Source organism: Monodelphis domestica, chromosome 3 (assembly GCF_027887165.1).
Source record: "Monodelphis domestica isolate mMonDom1 chromosome 3, mMonDom1.pri, whole genome shotgun sequence".
Taxonomy (NCBI): domain Eukaryota; kingdom Metazoa; phylum Chordata; class Mammalia; order Didelphimorphia; family Didelphidae; genus Monodelphis; species Monodelphis domestica.
The window spans coordinates 320,472,967-320,495,847 of NC_077229.1; the positions used below are offsets into that span (position 1 = coordinate 320,472,967).

General features: G+C 35.7%; 1 protein-coding gene across 2 annotated transcripts in view; it reads right to left on the reverse strand.

Annotated features, from left to right (window-relative positions):
- SLCO5A1 (solute carrier organic anion transporter family member 5A1) overlaps positions 1-22,881 on the reverse strand; it is a 423,356-nt gene that overhangs the window by 32,755 nt on the left and 367,720 nt on the right. For both annotated transcript variants that reach the window (XM_016431474.2, XM_056824047.1), the window contains one exon: positions 10,983-11,181. In XM_016431474.2, coding sequence (XP_016286960.1) covers positions 10,983-11,181 — 199 coding nt within the window. The remainder of the gene's footprint in view (positions 1-10,982; positions 11,182-22,881) is intronic.

Below are 22,881 nucleotides of genomic sequence, written 5' to 3' on the forward strand. Positions count from 1 at the left end.
AAGAATATTCATAGCTGCGCTCTTTGTGGTGGCCAAAAATTGGAAAATGGGGGGATGCCCTTCAATTGGGGAATGGCTGAACAAATCGTGGTATATGTCGGTGATGGAATACTATTGTGCTCAAAGGAATAATAAAGTGGAGGAATTCCATGGAGTCTGGAACAAGCTCCAGGAAGTGATGCAGTGTGAGAGGAGCAGAATCAGGAGAACATTGTACACAGAGAATAACACACTGTGGTATAATCGAACGTAATGGACTTCTCCATTAGTGGCCGTGTAATGTCCCTGAACAATCTGCAGGGATCTAAAAAACAGAGCAGAGGAAAAACTGGGGGAGTAAAAACATAGAAGAAAAACAACTGCTTGAATACATGGGTCGAGGGGATATGACTGGGGATGTAGACTCTAAATGAACATCCTAGTGCAAACACCAACATGGAAATGGGTTCTGATCAAGGGCACATGTAATACCCAGTGGAATTGCACATTGGCTATGGGAAGGGATGGGGGAGGGGAGGGGAAGAATATGATTCTTGTAACCAAGGGAAAATATTCTAAATATTCTAAATTGACTAATTGAATAAAATTTTCAAAAATTAAAAATTAAAAAAAAGATTTCAACTAAGAGTTAGGCTTTAATATAGCCATTGTTTAAGGATCCCAGCGTTATTTTATTTCTATTCTAAAGAACTTAGCTTTGGCATCTATTTATAGGTTATTATTATTAAAACATGAAACATATTTTCATTTTGGAGGAATCTGAGCCGAAATTTGAGGAAGTATTAGTGGTATCTTAAAATACAATAATAGCATAGCATGATTTATATAGCACTTTCAGGTTTGTACAGCAATTTATAGATATCTCATTTTATCCTCAAACAACCATGGGAAAGAAGTGATATTACTTTTACAAAACTCACTTTTACAGAAGAGGAAACTGAGGTATATAATGACTTGTCCAGGGTGAAACATAGTATGAGGCAAGATTATTAACTCAGACTCTCTTACCTCTAGATGAAGCACCCTACCTACTATTCTACCTTTTGTTGTTTGTTGTTCAGTTGTTTCAGTTCTGCCTGACTCTTCATGACCTTCTCTGGGGTTTTCTTGCCAAAGCCACTGAAGTGGTTTGCTATTTCCTTCTGTAGCTCATTCTACAGGTTAAGGAACTGAGCCAAATAGGGTTAAGTGATTTGCCTAGGGTCACATAGCTAGTAAGCCTTTGGGGCCAGATTTGAACTCCAGAAGATCAATCTTATTTACTCCAGAACTGATGCTCTATATACTACACCACTTAGCTGCATATAAACATGGGTATTGTAGGAGGTTAGAGGGTAGAGATTTATTTTCCAGTTAAAATCTTTAAGGGACATATAAAATTAAGTTAAATAAAATTTAAAATAGTTCCTATTTCTGAACAAAATATACAGCAAACAAATTTTTCAATCAAATGCATGGTTTGATTCTTCTTCTTCCAAAAATTATACACATTCCATTTATTTTTCTGACCTAAGTCAAAATATGCTACATGTCAGGCTTCTGCTTATAATACAGTGACAAAGATACCTGAAAAGTAAACTGCCTGTTTTCATCAGAGATGATGCCTTGATTAATCATACTGAGTTTCAAACTCAACCTGATAGGGCAAAGGCGAAAACAAATGAATTCTTTTTTGAAAAAGCATTAATCTAGCAGGGAGAGGTCAGCATTGACACTAAGTTGTTTAAATAGAAAATAACCACTCTCATAAAGCGGAGGTGAGTATTCTAACAAAAATTTACTGCAGTATTTGTTTCTCTTGTATGTGTATGTGCAGGTAGATGTGTGTAGACAGGTGGATAGACAGACAGAAAAGCAAATAGACACATAGATACATAGATAGACACATGGATAGAGAGATGGATAGATAGACAGACAGACAGTGACACAGAGAGACAGACAGACAGACAGACAGACAGACAGACAGACAGACAGATAGATAGATAGATAGATAGATAGATAGATGTATAGATACATAGATAATGTGTGTGTTCAGTGTAAGTATAACTAGTGGATATAGCTAAGGAGTGTAAAATTGGCTACAGGTAACCAAAGCAATCCTATCTACTCTGTCCTCCAAGATAGATGGGGACAGAGCTAAAAGGTTCTAAGACTTTTCCAGTCTCTTCTCTAGAGAATGATTTGGGGTATAAATTTTTTCCAGTCAGATCTCCTTCTGGTTCCCCTTTTCTCTAGGGAGATTTAATCCTTTTCTATTATAACACTTTGCTTACTTTGAAGCCTAGAGACAATATACAAGAACTCTGGTCCTCTGTTGTTTTATGGAGTTTAAATCAAACCAAATGTTAGTAGTATGATCATAATATCTCAGAGCCCCAAGTTAAGAAAATGTCTAATGTAAAGGCAGAGATTTGACTCTGTTCTAGTTTTAATTTTTGTCAACCTATCACTAACCCCTTGGGCAATTATGTGGAATAGTGGATAGTGTAGGGTCTAGGGTCAGATTCATCTTCATTTCAAATTTGTCATCAGACACTGTGTGACCCTGAGCAAGTCACTTAATCCTGTTTGATTCCATTTTCTCATCTGTAAAATGAGGTAACGAAGGAAATGGTAAGGCATTCCAATAACTTACCCAAAAAAATTCTAAGTGAGAGGTAGCTAGGTGGCCCAGTGGATTTGAGAGCCAGTACTAGAGGCAGGAGGTCCTGGATTCAAATTTAGCCTTTGGCACTTCTTTGTTGTATGACCCTGGGCAAGTCACTTCGCCCCCATTGCCTAGCATTTACCATTCTACATTGGAACCAATATACAATATCGATTCTAAGACAGAAGGAAGGGGTTAAAAAACAACAACAACAACGAATACAGTCTCAAAGAGTCCAGAATGAATGAAAACTACTAAACAACAACTAATCTCTGGCCTCTTTTGGCTTGAGGCAAAAATCAAGATACAGGAAGTTATTAGGTAAGAAATAGAGTATCTTACATTACTCTATCTGTTATTGAAAAGGCATGGGGAACAGAAACTGAGAAAAGAGCAAACTTTATTCAGAACTTTCCTTAGTCCTTAAAGAGGGTAAGTACAATATGTACAACCAGTAGCTTCAGGTCTAGTCTTCTCTCAGATACCTATAAAGACCCAATAGCCATTCTTGAATTTTCTCTTTTCTGCCAAAGCATAGCTCTCCTTTCTTGATAACCTTTCTGTCTCTCCTTTTGACTACTGCCTCTTTGTATATGTTAGGCCAGGCTGGAAAGAGGCTCCTTATTGTCCTTCCACAATAATAAAGTCCCTACTTCCTTTAAGCTAGGGTATCTATGGCTAGTTAGAGCTGAATCTAGAGTCAGGAAGATTCAACTACTTGAGTTCCAATCTGATCTCAGACACTTACATCTCCCTTTTCTCCTCTGACACTGCCACTACCATGATACAGACTCTCATCACCTCATATCTGGGCTACCAAGGAGCCTGTTAACTTAGTTTCCCTATTACAGGTCTTTTCTTATTCCATTAAGCTGTCAAATTGATTGTCTTTAAGCACAAATCTAATTATAATCTCTCTCTCTCTCTCTCTCTCTCTCTCTCTCTCTCTCTCTCTCTCTCTCTCAATGGTTCCATCTTAATTCGAGGAACAACTAAAAAATCCACTTTTTATATTTTAAGTCTATAAGAGCACCATAATGTGACCCTCTTCTATTTTTCCTATACTCTCACCCCCATATACTCTATGATCCGGTGACACTGGCCTCTTTGTTATACCTTCCACAAGACTCTTCACCTCTAGACTCTGGGCATACTACCTTTCTTCCATACCTAGAACTTTTCCTCATCACCATCTCCTGACTTCCCTGGCTTCCTTCAAATCTTAGCTAGAGCTCCGTATTCAAAAGAAATCCTTAATATTAATGTAGTTAGACTCTCTGTTGATAATCTCCAAATTATCTTGGATATATTTGTTTTGGAAATAGTTGTTTGTATGTTGTTTTCTCCTTTACTCTGTGAATCCCTTAAAAAGAGGAACTGGATTTTTTTTTCTTTGTACTACACTACCAACATGAAGTACAGTGATTGGTAAAAAGAAGATATTTAGAAATGCTTCTTGACTTGAATTTTTGTGTCTTGGTATTGCCAAAAAATAATTTATTGTCTGGTAACCTATTTGCTAATAAGGAAACCTCTCTAAACTTAGTTATTTCAGTCCTCAGAAAACAGACAATCTTGGATTTAGCCTCAGGCAGATCTTCCCAGTAAAGGAAGGTCTGACCAAGATGACATAACTTTCAAACAAAGGTCACCTCCACTTGACAATGAGATATCAGAATAGGACTCTAATAGATTATATGGTAGATCAAAAAAGAGTTTTGAGTAGATTCTCCAGTCATTGGCAGGATCACCTAAGCCTAAAGTCAGTGCTTTGCCTAGACCAACTCCAACATTTACAGATAACGACATCAACTCACAGAGAAATTAAATTACTTACCCAAGATCACATAGGTAGCAAAGTCACATGATCAGGATTTAAACTCAATTCCAAATCCAATCCTTCAAATCCAGCCCTTTGTCCTTTGTTGAGTTTGTACTATGTATGCCAAAAGAAATGGGAACTCCACCTCACAATCCAGATACTGGTGACATGCTACCATGTTACTTGCGGTGGTTTGGTCAGATCCCCCTCAAAATATTCCTGATAAATATTTTATTAAAAGTATGAGAGTTTCAATGGAGAACTTAAAGAGTTATTGATACCTGACCCTTCTGTGATGCTTTGAGAAATGATGAAATGGAGGGTCTCCTAGAAACCTGGAAGATTTATATGAACTAATGTAGGGAAAAGTAAAGAAAACCAAGAGAGAAATTTATACTATAAAAATAACTCTGCAAAGACTAACAACCCTAAAACTTAAGAACTCTGATAAACCATGATTCCAAAAGATTGAGAATAAAATAAGCTATCCACCACCTGACAGAAAAGTAATAGTTTTCATGATACAGAATGAAAAATAAATTTGTGACCACAGCCAACTTGAGAATTTGTTTTGCTTGACTAGATAAAGTTGTTACAAAGGCTTTGATTTTCTTGTTTCTTTTTTTCCTTCATGGGGGACAAGTAGGGAAAGGGTGAAGATGAGTCCAGTCAGTCGATACATAAACAGTTAAGTGCCTATATTGTGTCAGGCACTGTATTAAAGTGCTAGGGAGACCAAAAGAGACAAAAAGTCCTTACTCCCCCCCCCCAAAAAAAAAGAAAGAAAAATCGTCACTAGGGCATCTTTTAATGGAGAGAAAATGTTATATACTTTTAAGAAAGCATGTTATACATAAGAGACATATAGTTTCATGAACAATCCTTTGATAATGCTTTACTATATATATGCAAATACCCATTCTATTTGTTGATGGTTAAGTTCGTAAGGGTTTTTTGGTTGTTTGGGTTTGGGTTTTTTTTTAAGAAGTCTGACCTCTCAGAAGAGCAGATTAGAGGCAGCAACCTTAACTAAATTTTCTCAACATTCCCCTCCAAACAACTTTAAAATAATGCCTCAGATCAAATTTTTCAGTTACAGAGCCAATAAAAGTTCAGGGGGGCAGCTATAGGAGACCAAGGGCCCTTTCTGGATAAAGACTAGAACACAGACCCAGAGAACAGTGACCCTGCCCATATCACACCACCTTGGAAGCACCAAAAACATATAGACTCCCAAAATTAGCTCCAAAAAAAGCCCATGAAAAAGCCTAAAGCTTCTGACAGTGCCTCCCCAACCTAAGATGAGCATAGCTCAACTTTAACAAAAAGTTCAAAGTCAAAAAATGAACTAGGAAAAAATGAACAACAACAAAAAAAAATCATTACCATAAAAATCTAGCAGAGAAGTCCAAAATACAAACTCAGAAGAGAATAATGTAAAAACAGATACAAAGAAAACTGCTAACTGGGTCCAAGCCCAACAAGAACTCCTAGAAAAAGTAAAGAAAGAGAAGAGTAATAGAGGAAAAGATGGGAAAAGAAATGATAATCACACGATAACATTATGAAAAGAGAATTAACAGTTTGTAAAAGAGGAACAAAAATTCATTGAAGATAACTTCTTAAAAAGCAGAAGTAGTTAAATGTGAAAAGTGAGGCAAAGCTCAGTGATGAAAATAATTTCCTAAAAATTGGATTTCAGTAAGTGAAAGGCAATGACTCTATGAGACATCAAGAAACAATAAAACAAAGTCAATAGAAGTAAATAGGAAATATCACCGCAGAAAAACAACTGACCTACAAAATAGATGGAGGAGAAAAAATTTAAGAATTATTGAGATGCTGGGAGCTAAGATGGCAAAGTAAAAGACACTCCATTCCCCAATTCCTACACACATACACACAAAAGAAATAAATCACCTCAAAACAAAGGAAAAATGTAAGACATGTCTCATTGAAGCAAGAAGATCCCAGATTGCACAGCATCTGTGAGACTCAACAGAACTTGGAGCAGTCCAACATGACACAACTCTACCAAAGGCAACAAAGTTGCAGAACAGGAATGAGTCCAACCTGAGCCACTCTATGCATATATAGAAGACAGAGAAGAAAGGAAACCTATAAACTCTTGTGTGGCATCAGAACCTTGAGAAAGGGGGAACTAGAGCTGCAAGAACATACTCATTCTCACATGGCAGTAGAGCCCAGAGCCTACAAGGGAACAACGAGGAGGATCTGCTCAGCCCAAGCCACTTGGAATGGACAGGGCAATCCTACAAAACAACAAAGAAACTAGCAACATTGGATGTGGAATGGAACTGAATAAAATACCTGTAAACCTGCCCAGAGCAAGTCAGCAGGGCCACCTCCTCAACAGACACACTGTGAAAAAGAAAGGCAGGTAGCCCTACCCCAAGAACCAAGGAAGAGTACTCTGCAAGCTTGGAGCAGTGCACTCTCTACCTCTACCTCTACCCATAAGGCAATGGAGTAGGGAAAAAAAGTAGAAAAATGAGCAAAAGAAAAAATGATTAAATCCTGATCATAGAAAGTTACTTTAATGACAGAAAAAGTCAAAAATGCAAATTCAGAAGAGGACAACAATGCTAAGGAGGAAACATGTGAAGTCTCAAAGGAAAGTGTGAAATGATGTTAGGCCCTAAAAGAACTCCTGGAAGACCTTGAAAAGAAAAAAAATTTTTTTAATAAGAGAATTGACAGAAAAAGTCAATAACTAGGGGCTGGGATGGGAATCCACTTAAAAAATTAACTTCAAAAAACTAAAATAAGCCAAAAATAATGGAAGGAACAAAAATACACCAAAGAAAATAACTCTGTAAAGCTAGAATGGACTAAATTGAAATAGAGACCAAACACACACACACACACACACACACACACACACAGAGAGAGAGAAATCTATCTTACCCAAATAGGAGGGTGTGGAATAAGAAGAAGGGGGAAGGAAATGTAATAAAATGGAAGATGGATTAAGATAGGCAATAGTTAGAATCAAAATAAGACTCTTGAGAAGGGACAGGATAAAAAAAGAGAGGCAAGAAGAAACAGAAGAAAATGGGATAGAAGGAAATACACAGTAATCATGACCATGAACGTGAATGGAATGAGCTAATGTATAAAACAGAAGTGGATAACAGAATGGATTAGACATCAGAATCTAACAATATGCTGTTTACAAGAGGTATATGAAATAGAAAGACACACAAAAAAGAGTTAAAATAAAGACCTGGAGCAGAATCTAATATGTTTCAGCTAAAGTTAAAAAAAAAATAGAACTAATTAAAAGAGATAATCAGGGAGACTAAATTTTGTTCAAAGGTACCATAGCCAATGAAGAATTATTAAAAAATTTTACTGAAAGTTTCTCTGATAAAGGCCTCATTTCTCAAATATATACTGAGTACAGAACTGAGTCAAATTTATAAAAATAAGCCATCCCACAACTGATAAAAGGTCAAAGGATATAAAGAGGTAGTTTTCTGGGGAAAAAATCAAAGCTATGAAAAAATCCTCTATATCACTTATTGAGTAGAGAAATTCAAATTTAAATAACTTAGAGGTACCACCTCATACCTATTAGAAGTGACAAATAGGTACTCTAATGAAATGTAGTACTGTAGAATTAATCAATATGGTAATCCAAAACAATTCCAAAGGACTCAAGAGGAGAAATGCTGTCTGGAGTACTGAGGTAATCCAACCATTCAAATAAAAATATGAAACTATGCCCAAAGGGCTATAAAATTAGATATACTTTTGACCCAGCAATACCACTAGTAAGTCTATAATTCAGAGATCAAAGAAAAGGAAAATAATTTATATGTACAAAAATATTTATAGCATCATTTTTGCAGTGGCAAAGAACTGGAAATCTAGGGAGTAGTCATCAATTGGGGAATGGTTGAATAAGCTGTGGCTTGTGATTACAATGGAGTACTACAATAAGATAAGAAATGAGGAGGGTGGTTTCAGAAAAATATGACAAGACCTATATGAACTGATGCAAAGTGAAGTGAGGACAGGGGCATTATTGTGCACAGTTATATCAATGTTGTAATGATGATCAACTAAGACTTGCCTACTTTGATCAATATAATAATCCAAGACAATTCCAAAGGACTAGAGATAAAAAATGCTATTCACCTCCAGAGAGAACTGATGTACTCAAAGTATAAATTGAAATATAATTCTCAATCTCCTTGTTTTTTCTTGCTTTAAAATATAGCTGATATGGAAATGTGATTTTCATGATTTTATATGTATAATTCATATATTGTTTGCCTTCTCAGTGGGATGGGAGAGGTGGGAAGGAGGGAGAAAATTTAGAACTCAAAAATTTTTTAATGAATGTTCAAAAGAAATAATAATTAAAAAAAGAAATTTGACCTCTCATACATAGCTTCTTAAGATTGAGTCAATTTAACTCAAAAGGTCATATGTATTTATGGGTATCCCATGAATGTTCACCATAGATGCTGATGTCATGTTCTATGAGCAACAGTTTGTCAATCACCCTGGATGATCTCACCATGTAGAATAGTATAAGAGGAAACTGTTTTTAACTTGTAAAACTGAGAGATCTTTTATGTTTTGTTTCATTTTTTCCAACCTAAGTGACTTGGCAATATGTATATGAAACTCAAATTACATCTAGAGGAAAATCAAAGCTGTATTTAAAGTCAGAAACCAGACATCTCATCAGGAACTCATCATTTAGGGCTTTGTTTCACTTAGTTGTTTTGCCAACACATCCAAATGGGTAAAACATTTAAATGAAAGCAGCTTGAGCTGTCCTGTTTCAGAGCTTTAGAAATTACTTCTCTGGGAAATCCACATCAAGTAAGCGATATATCTAAATCTCATATCTGACAAGTTTTAGACAGTCTCTCCAACATACAATATGCTTTAGCTTCATCCAAAAGAGAAATATATCCAAAATATCCAATACTCCAGTTCTAGAAAGCATACATTATTTACTTTCCACATCCTCTCTCTAGAAAGCATTTTATTGTACATTCTGCCTAACTAAACCCAAACAAACCTTATGGACTAGAAAGAACCTTGGAGTCCATATAATATAACCTCCTTTTTCCTAGAATAGAATGGAGGCTCAGAGAAATTGACTGAATCATCCCCCATTAGATTGTGAGGTATTTGAGAGAAAGGACTGTCTGTCTTTTTGTATCTCTAGTGCTTAACACAATATCTGTAGGTTTTTAATATTTATTGACTAGCTGATTATCCATGGTTACATGACTAGTAAATACCAACATCAAGTCCAAATTCTATCCACTATGCCAAGCTATCTTTACTTTATGCCAAGCTATGCTTTACTCAAGGAAAAGCTGTGAAAATAATCTTTTAAAAAAACACCTTACTTTTTGTCTTAATATCAATTCTAAGAGAGGAGCAGCAAGGAACAGGCACTTGGGGTGACATGACCTGTCCAGAGTTACACCATTAGGAAATGTCTAAGACCAGATTTGAACCCAGGTCCTCCCAACTCCAGGCCTGGCACTATATCCCTGTGCTACCTAGCTGCCCCAATAATAGGTCACATTTAATGATATCCTTCATCACAAAAAGCATGGTGAAGATTATTTTGTCCATGGCCCAATACTAGAGCCTAGCAAAAAACAACTCACACACGATTGCTGTTTGCAAATCATTAAGGAAAATAAATTCTTTCATGTAGAAAATAATATTTGGGACAAAATAACATTTAATAACATAATATACCCCTTTGATTTCGAGTCATTGTCATTTCCCCATCATTCTAAATTGCCTTAATGAGACAGAAGCTTTCACAACTCCAAATTCAAACGCAATATCTCAACTGTGAAGTAAAGGAGAGAAGAAAAAAAAACTAAACCTTTTCTTCATAAACTGAAACCTTATGTTTAAAAATAAACATAGACCCTGTGTTGGATACCTCAGAAGTGCATGAGTGATAGAATGTTTGCGTTCTGAAAAGAAACATTTCTGTTCATGCAGAAAACCCTAGACTTTCAAGTCTGGAAAGCTGAGATTCAAGCCTTGCTTGTAACATTTACTGTCTCAATGACCTGGCCAACATGGTCACTCAACCTATGGATGAGTCTCAGTTTTCTTATTCAAAGAAGATAGTCTTACTTTTATGACCTACCTCAAGGGATTATGTGTTGAGGAAAATGCTTTGTGAGCAGTAAAATGCTATATAAATGTGAATTGTTATTAATTTTATTCATTCACCATCAGCAGAAATCATCTGGGTGTAAAATACTGTAGTAGAAAGAACTTTGGGGGGCAAAAGACATGACAGAACTGAGAAAGCATGGTCTCTGCCTTTGAAAGAAATTACATTCTAGGCAGAGGGATAAAACGTTCACCCTGAGAACAATTAGAAAGGCAATAGAATTCTAGGATTCTACAATATGGTTGAATACATAAGTGTTTAGAGGGTTTGTCGTGATTGTAATCATATAAATTGTTCAGTCATTCAGAGCTACTTACCCTGTTGTATACGGAATATTTATGCCACCCAGGTTAATACTTTCACATCCAACAATGAAGAGTGTTGAGAAACACAGTAAAGACACACCGCTGCAGATCATTGCTAGTTTGGCAGATTCTCTGGCACCAAGTTTCAGCTTTTTTATGATGTAACCTCCTAAGACAATACCAACACCAGCACTGGGCACAATAATCACACCTAAAGAAAAGAAAGGATTAGGTCAGAACTAACATTAGCCTTTTAAATTATTTCTATTTTTATGAATTTTTAGTAATATGGCAAATAATCAATAGAATATTCATCATCAACAAACTCATCAGTATATAATAGAATCCCAGATTCATTCAATCAACAAACATTAGGTGCTTATTTTAAGTACTGTATAGATTCTGGAAAAAATTAGGGTATTTTCCTGCTCTCAGAAAGCTAAATCTGCATGCTTTAATAAGAGAGTCTTGTTATATTGATATCATTCATCACTGATCCCAGAGGGAGAGAATTAGGATGAGTCATAAAGGATCTCCTGCCTCCCCTTGAAAGTATATATTAGGGGCAGCTGGGTAACACAGTGGAGAGAGTACCAGGCCTTGAGTCAAGAGGATCTGGGTTCAAAAACCAGTCTCAGACACCCCCTCCCGCTCCCCCTCCTCCCTCCCTCTCTTTTCCCCTCTCTCTCTTCTGTGATCCTAAGCAAATAACTTAACCTAGTCCTTGCCACTATTCTGTCTTAAAACTGATATGAGAGAAAGAAAGAATACTTTACTCAAGCTAGACATGAAGATTAACTTGTAAATAAAATCTTTTGAATAGTATCAAATAACTAAAAAGAAACTCTTTCTCAAAGAAGAACACTGGCTAAATGAAGGAGCAGAAATCATAAGAACAAAGTAATTCCAGGTTTTCTTTAGCTACAGGTCAGCATTCAGTAAATGATGGACACAGCCAAAGGCAAAATCCATTAGAAAATTCATTTAGATTCTGTTTACATTTGTTATAAAGCTCATAATCATTTGCTTGAATTAAAGTATTGTCTTCTTTATAGTCATTAACATGCCTACAGTTTTTAATTGATTGGTCAAAACTGTGCAGTCAAAGAAGGTTCTCCATCAAGGGCAAACACTCCCAGTGCCTCCCACAGTTTAATTCTTACACCCCAAAAGAGGATTGAAAGACATCAGTCATTTCTACGTAAACCAAAATTGATTCACACTGATGTGTGCTAATTCTCTAAGGATTTTTGCCTTTTACTTTGAACCATAGACTGAAAGGTTTTATTCTAGTCTCAAATTCATTCATTCAATATGCATTTATTAAATGCATATTGTATGTAGACCACTTTTAACATTTAAATGAGAGCCATTCTCTTTCCCCAGGGTTCTTGAACTCCATTTTAGGAGTCTTAGGCGTAATCTCCCAAATAATCAACATTCAGGGAATATGATATTCTATTGCTCCTTTTTGAAAACCGAGTTGTACTCTAATGAAGTGATTAAGCGAATGAGATTGTGGGTTCTCTTCCCATCTCTGTCCCCACTACCTTGGCTGAGTTAATTTTTTTTCTGTACCATGGAACTCTCCTGAGTTCTAGGAGAATCTGTGAAGTTCCCTGAGTAAAAGGGAGGGTATTGATCCTTTTGCAGGGCTAGAGCCATGAGACATAGTGCTTATAAGTACTTAGAGATCTTTGGTGGTATGTGATACCAATAGCCTTCCACACAAAGTCTGCAATATTTTATGATGGTGTGAATCTTTTTTTGACTAAGAGTAATGTTCTCATTAGTTCTAGTTGTTCTTCTTGACATTCATTACCTTCCTCTTCGATACTCTAAATCTAAAATTCCCCTGCCCTTAATTGTAAGTGAACATGTTCCATAGAAGAGATCACAAATGTATAAGAAATATCATTTGAAGATATTGTGCTATTCAGGCCCAGTCCTACTTATTCCCTCTCACCTCAAAGAAATGTTGACTGAAGAAAAAAAGATTATAATGGTAAAGAGTACCTGGAATACAATGGATTACCTGGCATTACAATGATGCTAATATAGTGCTCGCCAAACTACACAGACCATAAGATTCCCCTGAATGTTCTCCCTCTCTTCTCTTTATGTATGTCCCCCTCTCCCTCAGTATACAGTTATGGTTTTAAAGATAAAGTCAATTATGAGTGAAAAGACAAATAAAGTCTTTTTAATGTAACCTAAAAATAAGCAAAAAAATTAAAACTTAAATATATTATAACATCAATACTCATAATACTATACTATTAATACTAATACATTCGATAATATAATTTAATCCAAATACTAACTAATGCAGTTATTAATTATAGGTAATATGATTAATAGTAATATATTTAAGTAATGATGATGATGATTGACAATTATGCAGTGCCTTGAGATTTGCAAAGTGATTTATATCTCACTACAACCCTGGAGGCAGAAGACATTTTTATCCCTATTTTAATAGCTGAGGAAACAGACTCATTGGAGTTGTGATTCTCTCAGGATCACTCAGATTTAAGTAGAGAGCTCAGTATGTTTAGTAAGCGCCTATTATATGTCATGTATGTAAGCTCTAGGAGTATGAAGAAAGGCAAATAGAAGTCCCTGCTCTCATGGGAGCTCACAATGGAATGGAAACAACATGCAAAAAACTACATCCAAATATGACAATTATGACAAATGTGAGGAAATCAAGAGAAACAGGAGATGGCTTGGACAAAAGTGCACAATGAATTATGCAGAACCAGAAAGACAATAAATACAGTGATTACAGCAATGCAAATTAAAAGAACGTTAAAAGAAAGCCAAACTCAGAGGAATTGTAATGACCGATTTTGGCCCACAAGAAAGGATAATAAAACATACCTCTTCTCCTTTCAGCAGAGTAGGGGAAAACATTGGATACACTAAGAGACACAGTTAATGTATTGGCTGTTACTATTACATTAAGGGAATAGGGATTATCTGGAAATGATTATGGAAAAAAGATATCAACATGATTTTTCTTTAAAAGAAAAAAGTTAAAGATTTTAAATAAGATAAGAGATGGGTTCAATTCTTCTCTCCAACGCCTATCAGCTAGATGACCATGGGAAAGTAACATGAATTTTCTAAACCCTAATTTTATCTCATCTATAAAATGGGAACAATAATAATTTGCATAATACCAAATAGAATTTATATGAGGAAAATACTGTAAATGGGAGCAATCGGCATATGTGTTATTACCCAAATAGGTCTTGGTTTCCAAGAAAAAATTTGGATCATTAAAAGGAGCACTGCAATTTCATAAAGGCAAACACTACTCCTGCTTGTTTCAATAATAATTACAATGAAACATCAAATGAGTGATGGTGATGATGGTCTATTATGGAATATTGCTTGAGAAATTCTGCCTGTTCCCTATTGTAATTTTTTCAATTTTTTCTTCTTTATTATAAGGGACGCCTTTTTGGAAGGGGAGATGCAAAGAAAATAGAAAAATGTAGGCAATCTCCTAAAAATTGATAATTTCCTCCATTAAAAACATTGCCAAAAAAAAAATATTGCCAATCCTTTCCATTTCCCTTCTGTTTCTTATCCTTCCACTTTCATTCTTAAATGTTCAGGGGATGATTTTGCTCAAGCTTTCTTTAAACTAGTCTTACCCTCCTCAGCTTCTCTGTATTACATGGAGTGATAATACTCATAAATATTTTATCATACCTTTCTATAGGATTTTTCAAACAAATTTCTATTCTAAACCTGTATTACCTTTGGTTACCATATCTCTGGAGCTAGCAAATGAGTTAAATGTTTGTTGACTGAGGTTCTTTTGAACTAGCTGGTGGGGAAGTAATAGAGGGCTGGACCTGTACCAGGAAGACCTAAACTCAAATCCAATCACAGACCTTACTAGCTGTGAGGATAGAGGAAGGAGTAGCACTCAGTGATGAACATTCTCACATCTAATCATACCTCTTCCAAACCTTTTCTTCCCTCCTAAAACCTCCCATGCCTCCTCCTTTCACCTCTCTCTCAGACGATAACCTAATGCCACATTTTATAGAAAAAAAAAATGAGGTCATTTACCATGGACCCTCTCTTCTCTCTCTTCCTCATCTCCCATCACTCAGATGCTTTCTGCCATTTTCTCTCCCTTCACTTCACTTTTCTGCCATTTCCATCCTTCAATGATGAAGTGGTCTTACTCCTTACCAAGGCTAACCCCTCTATTTATTCAATCTGACTCCTAAATTTATCATTCCACTTAATCTCCAAAGTTCCTAGTGATCTCCTAATTGTCAGATTCAATGGCCTCTCAGTCCTCCTCCTTGGCTTCTCTATTGCTTTTGACACTACTGGATACTCTCTCCTTGATAATCCATTCTCTTCTCTAGATTTTCAGAACACCGTTCTCTCCTGGTTTCCTCCTATCTATCTGACCACTCCTTCTCTGTCTTCTTAGCTTGATCCTCAACCAGATTATACCTTCTATCTTTAGGTGTCCCTCAGGATTCTGTCCTGGATCCTCTTCTCTTCTCCCATCATACTACTTTTTACTTGGTGATCTCATTCAGCACCCATGGATTGAATTGCTGTCTCTATGCGGATGATTCTCAAATCCACCTTTCCTGCCCCAATATCTCTCCTGACCTTAAATCTTGCAGTTCCAATGGCCTTTCAGACATCTGAAACTGGATATCTAGAAGACATCTTAAATTCAATATGTCCAAAAGGGAATTCATTATCTTTACCCTCATGCTCTTCTCTACCCATCCCCACCATCACCTTCCCTATTATTGTAAAGGGCAACACTATCCTCCAAGTCTCCCAGACTCACAACCTAAGAGTCATCCTAGAATCCTCACTATCCCTCAGCACCGCCCTCCATATCCAAGATATTGCCAAAGCCTGCTGATGCAATATCTTTGCAATATCTCTTGAATGTACCTCCTCTCCTTTGGCACTCCCACCAGTCTAGTGCAGGACCTCATCATCTCATGCCTAGATTATTGAAATAGTCTGCTGGTGGATCTGCTTGCCTCATCTCTCCCTACTTTACTCACCCACCAAAGTGATTTTCCTAAAAAACCTCTCTGATCATAACAACCAGCCCCACACCTCAATAAATTCTGGTGGCTTCCTATTCCTCCAGGAGCAAATACAAAATGCTTTGCTTGGCATTCAAAATCCTTTAGCCTAATCTCCATCTAGCTTTCTTACATCTTATTCCCCAACATGTACTGTTCTATCCAGTGATGTTGGCCTTCTAACATGAACAAGACACTTTATTTCTTCATTCTGGGCATTTTCTCTGGCTGTCCCCATGCCTCAAATACTCTTCCCTCCTTCACTCTTACTACTGACCTCCTTGGTTTCCTTTAAGTCCCAACTAAATCCTCACCTTCCACAGGAAACCTTCCCTAACCTCTTTTAATTTTAGTGTTTTCTCTCTTTTAATTTTTTCGTATTTATCCTTTATATAGCTTGCTTTTATATGTTTTTGTGTTGGGTTCCCCATTAGATTGTAAACTCCTTGAGACCAGGAACTATCTTTTGCCTCTTTTTGTATCCTCAGAGCTTAGCACAATGCATGGCACATAGTAGGCACTTAATAAATATTAATAGAATTTAATTGAATTGAATTGTATGACCTTAGGCAAGTCACTTAATCTCTCTTTGGCTCAGACTCCTCAACTATAAAATGGAGATAATAATAGTACCAACTCACAGAGTTGTTATGAGGATTAAATAAAATAATCTTTGAATAAAAAAACAGTTACCAAAGTGCCTGGCACATAGTAGATACTATATAAAAATTAACCACTTCCTTCTCCTCCCTCCCTCCTTGCTTTGACAATTAATTTATATCAGTCAAATTTCTCCAAGAAATTATAATATGCCTCTATGTCCTTTCTTCTGACCATAACCTATTTCTCGTTTTGAATAAATTTTAATAGATTAGGATGGAGCTTTAATTATACACTTAATTTTTTCTCATCTTTTTTTTCTATTGTTTTTCAGTCATTTCAGCCATATCCAAGTTTTCATGACTCCATTTGTGGTTTTCTTGACATAGATATTAGGGTAGTTTGTCATTTCCTTCTCTAGCTCATTTTAGAAATAAGGAACTGAAGAAAAAAGGATTAAGTGACTTACCCAGGGTCAGACAGCTAGAAAGTATCTAAAGCCAGATTTGAACTCAGGAAACTGAATCTTCCTGACTCCAGGCCCAGTGCTTTATCTATTGCACCAGTTTTCTGTTAATTTTGATCTTTTCATTAACAAATCAGTCATCTGGTTGCAAACAGAAAACTAATTTAGGAATGACTCCCATATCAGGAACAAGTTTCCTATCTTAAAATTACAATCAGTTTCATTTTTTGTGATGTTACTCAGTGTATGATATAGCGAATGACTTCTAATTCTTTTCTTGAAGAAAATATTCATAAAAAGAAAAGCCATTCCATAATAGAGAAATAAGTGAATGATAGGAGCAACTTCAAAAAGAGGAATTCCAAATTACAATTAGCCAAATTAAAATTTACACTCCAAAATGTGCCACGAGTAGGAAAAGAAATACAAATTAAAACAATTTCAAAATTTCACCTCAGACTATGTAAACTGAAAAAGAAAGAAGAAATAGGAGTAATGTTGGGAAAGTAATGAAATGTTTCAGCCATTCTGTATTTCCCTTTGGAATTAGGCAGGAAAGGTAATTAGATTCTTACTAATCTTTGACTTAGCAAACCTATCACTGGGCATATATTCCAAAGAAGTCAAAGAGAAATGATGAAGAGGATAGTGTCCAAATATATATATAATATATACATATATATATATATGTTCATGAAATGATACAAAGTTAAGAGAGCAGGACAAGAAAAACCAATTATACAAAAATAGCAACTTTCAAAGGCTTGGGAACCCTGACCAATCCAATGATCAATCCCAATTTCAAAAGACTCATAATAAAATATGCTATCTAACTCCATATAGAGAGCTGGTGGACTCATAGAGTAAAGATTGAAGCATATTTTCCCCCTTCTTTGGGGGCAGAACAAAAGGGAAGATTTGGCTAATGCAAAACTTTGCATAATTAAAAATATGTTTATACATATACATCTTTCTAATGGGATTTGTTTATCTTGCCTTCTCAAAGGAAGCAGAAAAGGCAGGAAAGAGAATACATCATTAAAAATAAAATTGAATTGAATTTAAAACAAAAAAGTCAAAGACAAACACAGAAGCTCAATGCGTACCAAAATATTCATAACAGCACTCTGTAGTAGCAAAGAATAGGAAACAAAGTGAGTGTCCCTTGATTAGGAAATAACTTTAATATTGTGGCATATGAAAATAACCAGATATAAGCAAAAATTATGAGTATAAAAAATTTAGGGAAGCATAGAAAGATCTGAATAAACTAATGTTGACCAAAAGAAGCTAAGCCAAGAAAATAATATGTGATACCAACAATGTAAAGATGGTCTAAAGAAATTAAGCTCTATAATATAATGAAAAACCCATTGAAAATCTGAGAGACAATGAAAACAACATCTCCTTCCTAATAACAAGGAGACAGAGGATTACTAGAATGACATATTGTTGGGATTGTAGGATGCAGTAACTGTGAAGGATTTTTCTGCTTAATTATTTTCTTTGTCACAAGAGAGGGTTCTATCTGGTTGGTGATTGAAATGGCTGTGATATTAAAGGCAAGTTATTTCGACAAAACTTTCTTAAACAAAATGTGCATGATATGCAAATGTGTCATCTGAAAGTCTTTGGCATCTTTCATGCCTCATTATGGTTCCATTCGTTTCAGCAAACTTCTCCCTATCCTTATCTTTTATTCCCAACTTTGCATTGAAGTCACCTAATACCAAAGCATCTGTGGATTTGGAGGCTCTGACTCAGTTCTTCAAAGAATTTCTTCATCTCTTCATCCTTTGAAACAACTGCTAGTTTATAAACTGCATTATTCTGCAATGGTCTTTTTGCAGATAATTATCATGAGTACTGAAAAATGAGATGACCAAACATCCCAAGAAATTATGCTTCTTTTTGCTCTGGGATACAGAATAGGACCTGTAGGAAGCCCAGCCTGAGACCCGTCAAGCACAGCTCTGGACCATAGGGCAGCTAATGTTTGTCATGTATCTCACCTTTCACCCTGAGGCTTGTAGCCTCATGCTCCCCCACTTTTCTCAAACCCCTGCGCAAAATGTGTCATATAAAATCATTGGTGTATGCACTCCTTGGAACTCTGAGTAGAGGTTGTTTCACATGATGATTTATCTTCCTATAGAATCATTGTCATTGTAACCACTTAATTGCTGTGTATGTGAAAAGCTTGTGCAAAATCCCCAGTTTGTTTCCTCTATAAAGCAGAAATTACTCTCAATACATTTGCCTTGCTTGCTATCAGCATCCTGGCCCTCCTGACCCCACTGCATGTGTTCCATTCTTCTTATCCCCTCTGAGGACCCCTGATCACCAGCAAGCTGGTCCTACTAAGGACCAATTATCACCTCCTTTATTTGCCTCTCCAAAAAGAATCTGTGAGCCACCCTTCATTAAAATATAACTTCCTTTTTTCTGGTTTTGTTTTGAGCAAGAATGTTATGTCTGATACAATTAAACTCCCTTGAAATATGTTTATTCATTGGCCGCTGGACAAGGATCTCACATTTAGCATACCAACAATCAAGGTTACAAGTAGCCCCCCAAAATAAACAAACATTGATTCCTTAATACCTTTTCCCTTTTCCAACATGACTAATAACAATGTGCATGCAAAAGGGGCCTCCCAAACCAAGGAATAATTTTGTCTTTTTCTCTGTTTTGTGGATTGCTACAGCCAAAGAATTCATCACCAATTGCTACTCTCTCATGATTCTTATTCATCTGAAGATAGGACTCACTGTAGGAGTCATCAGAAAAGATTCAATCAGAGTATTACTCAAAAGGCTGAGCTTCACCAGCATAGCCTTCGAGAACCTAGTACCACCTCCATAACACAATAAGGTGCCAAAATACCACTTTCTGAGTAGTATCTCCATACTGTGTCTGAGGAAAATGAAAGTCAGAGAAAATGGTGTAAGGAACACTGGTTTTAAAATCAAAGGATCTAGATGCAAAGCTTGGGCTTGCTCTTTATTAGCTGTAAGATCCTGGCAAATCATTTAACATCTCTGACTCTATAGAATAGACGAAATAATACTTACTAACAAGCATTTGATAACTATTTATTGATTCATCTAAATGATTTGCCTATGGTCATGCAGCTAGCACATATTACAGACAGGACTGGAATGCAGGTTTTGACTCCAAATCTTGTATTTGTTCAAATATACACTGAATGAAGCATTTTAGGAAGGGTTTCTCATGAGGCAAAACTAGTCTTCTTTGTCCTCAGAATGTCCTATACAAAAGAATCTCTTTTACAATATGACAAATTCTCTGAGTTTCTGTTTATTATTAAAATGATATTCCCTTTCCAAGGTCATTAAAGGCACCTAATACACACCATTAAGAAATATTTTATAGGATCCTGCTCTGACGGCTATAAATCAATTAAAAGAGATACAGATGCAAGAACCAGGTATCACAATTTTATATATATATATAACTCACATTAGGTACAACCAATCAATTCTCTTGTAGTAATAACTTAGAAGGTCCTCCTCAGATATCAGTGAGAAAAAGTAGACATCGCCTAAGAGAAACCTGAGACTTTTTTTCTTGGGGAACCACACACCTTTTAAAAGTCTTCTGAAAGTAGATTCAACAAAAATAATATCTTTCACCACTTCAGGCTCCCACAAAAATGCAACTAACAAAAAGCCCCGGGGTGCCCTCATGCTATAAAAGCAAATGCTGAATGTGATTCTAAAAAAATCAAAGTAAATTAATATTTTATCCTTTATGGCTCACAAATCGAAAAGACTGTTCTGCAGTGAGGCAATAAAACCAGAGGACAGTGCTGATTTTAAGCGATGAAATGCAAAATCAGAAAATTTACTTCCAATGACACCTAGCTCCAAGAAACCAAAGATGAAACAGCAAAAAACTAAACTACCATTCCACACCTAGTACCTTCTAAAGGAGAAGGTTAGCCTGTCTTTACAGCATTAATTTTTCATTAAATAAAATCAAGAACTCAACCAAGAGCTGATAATCAAGTAATTGTCCCTAGTTCCAGTTCACACAGCTGGGTGTGGCCTCCAGGAACCATTGTGTCGGTGCCAAATGTACAGCTGGACCCAGGGCCCCATGGCAAGATCAGCTTTCAGTCAGCACTTTTGAAATTCTGACCTTTCTGTTGTTGTCCAAATGCTGCAGCACTCAGAGCTTTCCCATGGAGACAGATGATGATCTTAACATTCACTAATAGCCTAGTTACAGAAACCCAGGCAAGCTACACTTCCACAGGGAGTAGAGCAGGGACATTAAAAATAAAATCAATTCTGCGTAAAGAAGTACTGAGCCACATCGTCCTGCACCTCGCCTACTCCCAGGCTGAAAAGGAGACTACTTAGGAAACTGTATTAACTCTTACAGGCCACTAGAGTGTACTGAAACAGCAACTACTAAATGAATTAATATGCTAATTTTGAGCCTATGGCAATCTACTCAGGCTTGGGCCAGAAGTTCAACTTTGAGCCTCCTAGGAAAGAGGAGGCAAATCGAGAGGATAAATGAGGCTGTCAGAGGAATGTTTAAACTGTTTAAAGAGCAAATCATTTTCAAGCACTCATTTAAATACAAACAACTGATAAAAAGGAATGATAGATAATTATGAATAGTTATAATTAATATAAATACAATATATTCTATTATTATGTATAACTATATATTATAATAATATTTTCTTATATAATTATATTATATTTAGTATATCATAAAATGTAATTACAAAATATAAAATAACTATAAGCATAAATAAATTATAGCTAATTATAAATATTTATAATAGATATAAATATAATATATTACATATATTATAAATTATACTTATAATTATAAATTATAATTATAATTATAAATTATAAATATAATATATTATATATATTATATAATGTATTATGTATTGTATACTCATATAAATATATATTATAAAATAAAAATAATATAATTCTAATATAAATAAATAATAGATAATTATAAATAAATTTAGAGTCTCATCTAAATATTAAAGCTAAATGGCACAGTGGAGAGAGCACAGGACCGACAGTCAGAAAGACTCCTTTTCATGAATTCAAATCCACTCTCAGACACTAGCTGTGTGACCCTGGGCAAGTCACTTAACCCTGTTTGCCTCAGTTTCCCCATCTATAAAATAAGTTGGAGAAGGAAATGGCAAATCACTCCGGTATCTTTGCCAAGAATACCCCAAATGGGGTCAACAAGAATCAGACACAACTGAAAACAATAAAAAAAAAACATTAAAAAGCTGATCCAATAAGACTCAAATAGCCATTTTTCAATTTATTTCCTTCACGAATTTTTCTCTAGTATGAATGAAGTCTTTTTTCACAACATGGTAAGCATGAAAATATGTATTGCATGATAGCGCACGTATAACCTATGTTATATTACCTGCCATCTCAGGGAAAGGGGGGGGAGAGGGAGAGAACATGGACTGTAAAATGTCAGAACATTTTTATTTAAAATTGTATCTGCTATGAGTCAGGTACTATGCTAATTTATAAATTTTCAAATTGTTTACAAATTTGATTACAAATATTATCTTATTGGGTCCTCACAACTCTGTAAGGTAAATGCTACTGATATCCTTATTTATTGTTGAGGAAACTGAGATAGAAGTTAAGTGACTTGCCCAGGGTCATACAACCTATAAGTATCTGAGGCAGGATTTAAACCCAAGTCTTCCTGACTCCAGACC